This window comes from Podarcis bocagei (genome assembly GCF_964188305.1).
Source record: "Podarcis bocagei genome assembly, chromosome: 7".
In the NCBI taxonomy this organism is placed as follows: domain Eukaryota; kingdom Metazoa; phylum Chordata; class Lepidosauria; order Squamata; family Lacertidae; genus Podarcis; species Podarcis bocagei.
In genome coordinates, this window is record NC_138132.1 from 49,531,136 (window position 1) to 49,537,150 (window position 6,015).

Genomic DNA, 6,015 nt, shown 5'->3' on the forward strand with positions numbered 1-6,015 from the left:
GGGAGACCATCCAAGGCTGCAAAGGGCAGTGCCATCATCAGGGTGCTGAGAAGGATCTCCAGTTCTCTCCTTTCCCTCTAATTCTGGATTGTTACCAGAGTCAGGTATGGCCAAGAATGCCAAGAGACTGCTGCTTAGTGAGGCAATGGGCGAGCAGCCGAGTTGGGCGGGAGAGGGAGGGGCGCACCTATGGCGGAGAAGCCCTGGCGCCCTTGGACATCTTTCCCCGCTCCATCAAAAAAAAAAGCCATCTTGTGGTGTGACCAGGAAGGCCAGCGGCCACCAGGACCACCGAACATCGGGCCTGGACGGGCAGCAATAGCGGTTTGTCCAGGGACTGCCTTGGGCCTTTCCAGACCCGCCCTGACTTCCTCGAGGGCTGCTGGAGAAGCGCCCCTCGGCAAGCGCCGGCAGCGACGAGCCCCCTCTGTCGGGCGGCGGCTCCTAGGGCGAGATGGACACCTGCCTCCCACCTACACCAACCCCGGCCAATCTCCGCCCAGGAGGTGGCGCCGCCGCGCTCACCTGGGACGCCCCACCCAGACCTCCCTGCGCGTCACCAGGCTACGAGCCATGGCGGACGCCGGGAGGAGACCCGGGAAGCCGCGGGACTGGCGTCACGACCGGCCGGCGGTGGTGGCGGTAGGAGAGCAGCCGTGGCCGTGGCGGCAGCAGCACCAGCACAGCCCCCCTCCCTCCCAAGGCACCACACTGGCCTCTTTGGACGCCCCTGCCGAGGCCCGAGGCGGAGGCGGCCTTCTGGACAAACCGCTATGTCGCGCCCTGTGCACGGCCAGAGGTGAGGGCCCGGGCCGGGTTAGATGTCCCTACTGGCCCGCGATGGGGTGGGTCAGGGTGGTACGATGTCGACGACACACCCCCTTCCCTCGTGGGATGAGGAGCCCGGGCTGCGATGGGGGTGGGTTGCGTTTGTAGCTCCTCCTCCTCCTCCCCCGCTGCTGGTGAGCTCGGTGTGGGCGAGGCCACTGGCAGCTTCCCTGATGGGGCGGGCAAAAGGGCTGTTGCCTCGCGGGGACGGGGTGCTTGCCAGCCAGACGCTGCCACCCCCCTCTTCGCAGGCTGCCCAAAAGTCGCGAGGGGCAGGCCTGTGGCCCTACAGCTTGCTGGCAAGGGTCAGTGAGTGAGTGCTGCTCAGCAGTCAAGGCAGATGGGCAAGCCCCCCCCCTCCCGTCTTGTCTGGCAGGGCCCACTCCAGCCGCTTGGCTTGCGCTGCTGCCCACTCACGTCCTGAATAAGCCTATGGCCTTTCCCTACCTGGACTGAACCACTTTGCTCTTTCACAAGCCTCAGGCCTCTGTGGTCAGCACAAGCTCCCTCCAGGGAGTGGGGTGGCACCCACGAGGCTGCCAGGTCACCCCAGTTTCCTCCCAGCCTAAAACAGGGGTGAATAAACTTTTTCAGCCCAAGGGCCATATTCCATTCTAGTCAACTTTACAGGGGCCATATGGCCAGTGTGGGTGGGGCAACAAATGTTAATTTATTCACACATCCCTCTCTCCCTGTGTCCACCAGGGGAGCAAGATAAATTATCAGAATTCAAGGGGGCATTCTTGCAGCAGGTAAAACATTGCAGGGGCGTGAGGTGAGGCTTGCATGGGGTATGGCCCGGGGAAGTCCCAAAAGGCATGTAGAGGAACCCAGGAAACCATATTTGATGCCTGGGGTTCCCTATCCCTGGCCTAAAACTAAGGGTGAAACATGAGGGGAGCTCTGAGGTCACTAACCTCAGGTATGAAAAGTCTTTCAATGTGGCGTTGGGGCAGAAGATGCCCTGGTAGAAACAGGGAAGGAAGGATAGTCGCTGCCTGCTCAGATATGCTCCCTTAACCCCAGTAAAATTTGGGATCCAATCTACCCACAAAGCTGACCTCTATGAGTGGACCTGGAGGGGCCAAGTGCCTTCCCCGTTTCTCCATGTTCCACACAGGCTGAGGGCCCCACAGCACTAGAGAAATGGCACTAATAGCACCCCTCTGCCCTTGCTTCTTCTTAGCCTGCTGCCAACAGCTCCAGCTCCTCCTCTGCATGCTGATTGTCATCTGCAGCTCAGTCTCCTACAATTCGACAGGTGGCTACACTGGTCTTTTCAGTCTGGGGAGCATTTACTACTACCAATACGGCGGGGCCTACAGTGGCCTCAGTGGAGCTGACGGGGAGAAGGCACAGCAGTTGGATGCCCAGTTCCACCAACTCAAGGTGCCACCGGCCCAGGTGGCCATGGCAGTTGGAGGGGCGCTGATGGCCTTTGCCTGCTTCCAGATTGTGGCTAGTCTCTTCCGAGTGCCCTGGCATTGCCCAGCCTGGCTGATAGCGGAGGCCATTCTGGATGTGGCCATTGCAATTGGTCTTGTGCCAGCTTTGTACTTCTACTACCATCACCTTCACGAGATCTATGCCTCCTCTCTGTGCAAAGAGCGAGAGAACCTCTACCAGAGCAAAGGCTACAGGGGCTTTGGCTGCAGTTTGCATGGAGCAGAGATCGCTGTGGGCTTCTTTGCTGGGGCAGCCATTGTGGCCTTCGCTGTTGCCGTTGTGTTGGCTGTCCGTGGCTTCAAGATTGTCCGGACCCTCCAAGCAAAACCTTCATCACACAGCTATGAGCCCTAGCTTGGCCTCTGCTGCCTGAGTTGAAGGGAGAGCAGGATGGAGCAGCATATTAAGCCAAGCTAAGCAGTGCCGTTGAACCATGTACAGTGGTGGCAGTGATCAATTTCTGTCTAAACCCTACCTTCACAGTTTTGTAAACATTCTCCAAGTTCCTCTTTCTTTCCCATCACACATACCGATGCAAAGTCTAGCAAGACTACCCCCTTAATATAGAACGTCACCTGTAATGGCAAGAAGACCAACTTGGTCCCATCACCAACCAGCACTTGCTTTCTTCCCTCTGCATTCCTTTTTCCTTTCAGATCATGCCTTTAGAGTGAGACCGTTGACCAGAGACTTTCAATATATGCCTTGGGGCAAAGTGCCATCTTGTTGGTACCCCCAGAAAAAACCCCAGTCGTCTTATAGAAAGCAAAATCTGTGTCTTTTTCCACCCACCCCTTCTTACAATGCCAGAGAAAACGTTTTTCATTCCTTCTTCCATTCACCTCATTGAGCTGCTTCCTTGATGAGGAAGTTACACATTTGCCTTGAAGGCAAATGCTTCCACTAGATGTTCTGTGCAGTCTTGTTTCAAATTGTTTTCATTATGGAATATAGTACTTTTGTACAACAATAAAATCACTACCTTGGTAATTCACTTTAAATGTGTATGTCAAAAGACACTAGAGATCTTGGACTTCCTTGCTTTGGGTTTGCTGCATTTTACTGCCTCAATGTAGAGAAGCATCTCCTCCCCCCCCCCCTCTCTCACACACAAAAAACACCTGACAGTGATGTGCAGTGATGAGGCAGAAGAGGGAACTCATTCTCCAAGCAAAAGCCAGCTCACTTCCAAGGGGTGCATTTAACTGCATTTCCAGCAATACACACAGAAGAACTGCAACACCTTGGAACACCTACATTCCCTGAGGTCCTATTTAACTGAGCATTTAGCACTCTCTTCCTTGAAACTCTAGAGCTTTTTTGGCACATTACACCAACATTCTCTCAACAGCTTACAGAAGGCTGTCTCCCAAAGCCTGGCAGTTACTGTGGTCCCCAAAGGACAATTTTGCATATCCAAAAACATTTGTCCAATAAAACTTTTTCTGTAGCTTAGTCCCACGCCCACCCCTCAGAACGGAAGGCAAGATTTGAGAAACCTTTGACGGAAGAGCTGGGAAACAGGGGCCCACCAAATGTAGTTCGCCCATCAGCCCCAGGCAACATGGCAAATGGTCAAGGATGATGATTCTAGTACAGCAACATCTGGAAGGCCATTGCTTTAATGTGACATTTTTTGAGCAACACCCAACCCAGTAGGACTGCCACCCTCTGCTATGCCTATTTTAAGGGCTAGAAAGCACAATTATTGTAGGGATTGTGTTATTCAACATATTTGTACCCTGCCTCCTGCAGGCATAGAGGTATCCTATACTCAATGTGCAACACCTCAAGTTAGACTGGGGTTTAGGTACCAGCCTGTGTTAACAAAAGCACAACATAGTTAAGTTATTCCACACAGGCTCTCCCTTCACAATAAGTCTGGACCTTCCACTGTGGGAAATGGAGGGAGAGGAAGATGGGCCACTGTGTAAAAAGATCCTTCAGTTGAGGGGTGGGGATGCTCAACTCCCAGCTCCTATCATCCTCAACACCTAGATGGCCACAGGTTCAATTGCCTCAGACAGCGTAGCCCATGATAAAAGCAGCTGTAGAGTTCACAGGTGGGTCATATCTCATTTCCAGCACAGTCATCAGAGCTCCTGGCTGCCTCTTACAAGGGAAGGAGATGGTGGAGTGGTTAAAGCAGTGGTTTTCAACCAGTGTGACATGGCACCGTGGTGTGCCTTGAATGATGGTAAGGGGTGCCATGGGCATCACTGGCCTTTGTCCCTCTTTCCTTCCCTCCCTCCTCCGATGCCCTCTTGCGTCTCTGCCTCCCAAAGCCGTGCACAGCTGTTTGTTGCAGCAGCTCCCCAGGTGAATGCTGCCTCTGGGGCTAGCTTGGGGGTGCTTCCCTGTGGGGCAGGGTGAGGCAGCACTTCTTTTTGGGGCGGGGGGGGGGGCAGCTCAGAGACCAGAGGTGGTAGCTACAGATGCCCAGAGGACTCCCAAGGAGAGGGGAGAGGAGGGTGTTCAAAAAAAGGGTGAGAGGCTGCCAGCTCTGCAGGCAAGGGGTGACATAATTGGGCTTCTGAGCCCCACAGGGGTGCCACAGAAAGAATGTAGTTGGTCAAAGGAGCCGTAGACCCACAAAGGTTGAAAACCTATGGGTTAAAGGGTTGGACTAGAATCTGGGCTGAAATCTCCACTACAACCATGACTTAACTTTGGACAGTCACTCCAAAGTCTTATCCTTTCCTTCAGAGTTGCTCTGAGGACATTGGGGGGGGGGGTGACACCCTTCAGTACTACTTTGAGCTCCTTGCAAGAAAGGTGACCTTACTTCAACTCTGTGTCCCCTGAAGGGATACTTGTTTGTGCAAGGCGAAAGGACTTGCCAACCCCCAACTCCCAGCTCTGACCTGCCATCATTAGTTGCGGGGGGTGGGTGGGTAAGGGAGGGGACAGAAGCCATCATCTTACAGGTTCAGATTGCAACAGGAAAAGTGTCCTCGGTGCTGCCATCTGCGTCTTGCCATACTCCCAACTCTGCTCATCCTATGAGGAAGAGGAAGCTCAAACCAAATACATTTCTTAGTCTTCTGGGATCCCCAAGGCTCTTTGCTGTGGTGGTGAAGAGCAGACTTCTTCTGAATCTTGTTTGGACTCCACAAGCTCCATCTCCAGCAATCCAGCTGGTGAAGTTTGCATAATAATTGTTGGCTGGAGAATCACAACAATCCCATTCCCCACTGCCCTGATTTCATCCTGTCTTCTGTGAGAGCACAAAGCCCCATTCCCCACTGCCTCAATTTCATCCTGTCCTTCATGAAAGCAGCATTGCCAGCTGGATGCACATCAAGTCTCACTGGGGGGTAGATGAGAGAGGCAGCTGACCACAGCTCCAGTCAACAGGACCTCAGCAGCAAATCATTTGCTAGGATAGTATATGTCTAGAGAACTTCTTGTGGCTCTCGAAAGTGCTTCTGCCTGGCTCCCCCTCTCCTGTCATGCAACCCAACAGTGGGTGCAGACACAGCTTCTGTTTCTGTAAGGCAAACAGGCTGGCAATGAGCTTTAGGAACTTTAGCCAATCATAGATGGGAACTCTAAAGTGTTTCCCCCTTCTTTGCTGCTCCTGGAATCCTACACATGCCCCCCTAACCCACTGACTTCTGCCCTAAAAACTTCTCTCTTAGGGAGTTGTCATACTTTGGAATCTTGGCCTTCAAAAACAGGAATGTCCTCTGCTCAACGTCTATGCAAGGAGCTGCAAAACCAGCTACTAAAAGCAGGAAA

At 53.4% G+C, this 6,015-nt stretch overlaps 1 protein-coding gene across 1 annotated transcript; it reads left to right on the forward strand.

Moving 5' to 3' along the window:
* The first annotated feature begins 526 nt into the window (after positions 1 to 526).
* MARVELD3 (MARVEL domain containing 3) lies at positions 527 to 3,268 on the forward strand. The gene is made up of 2 exons (XM_081202136.1): positions 527 to 799; positions 2,015 to 3,268. The coding sequence occupies exons 1-2, from the start codon at positions 574 to 576 to the stop codon at positions 2,626 to 2,628; spliced, it is 840 nt and encodes a 279-aa protein (XP_081058262.1). The 5' UTR covers positions 527 to 573; the 3' UTR covers positions 2,629 to 3,268.
* Positions 3,269 to 6,015: the final 2,747 nt, after the last annotated feature.

What these genes read in the sequence shown, in the direction of transcription:
- MARVELD3 (XM_081202136.1), top strand. Translation starts at nt 574, where the DNA reads ATGGCGGACGCCGGGAGGAGACCCGGGAAGCCGCGGGACTGGCGTCAC. An exon ending in CGCCCTGTGCACGGCCAGAG is followed by an intron (nt 800 to 2,014) that starts GTGAGGGCCCGG and finishes GCTTCTTCTTAG; the next exon opens with CCTGCTGCCAACAGCTCCAG.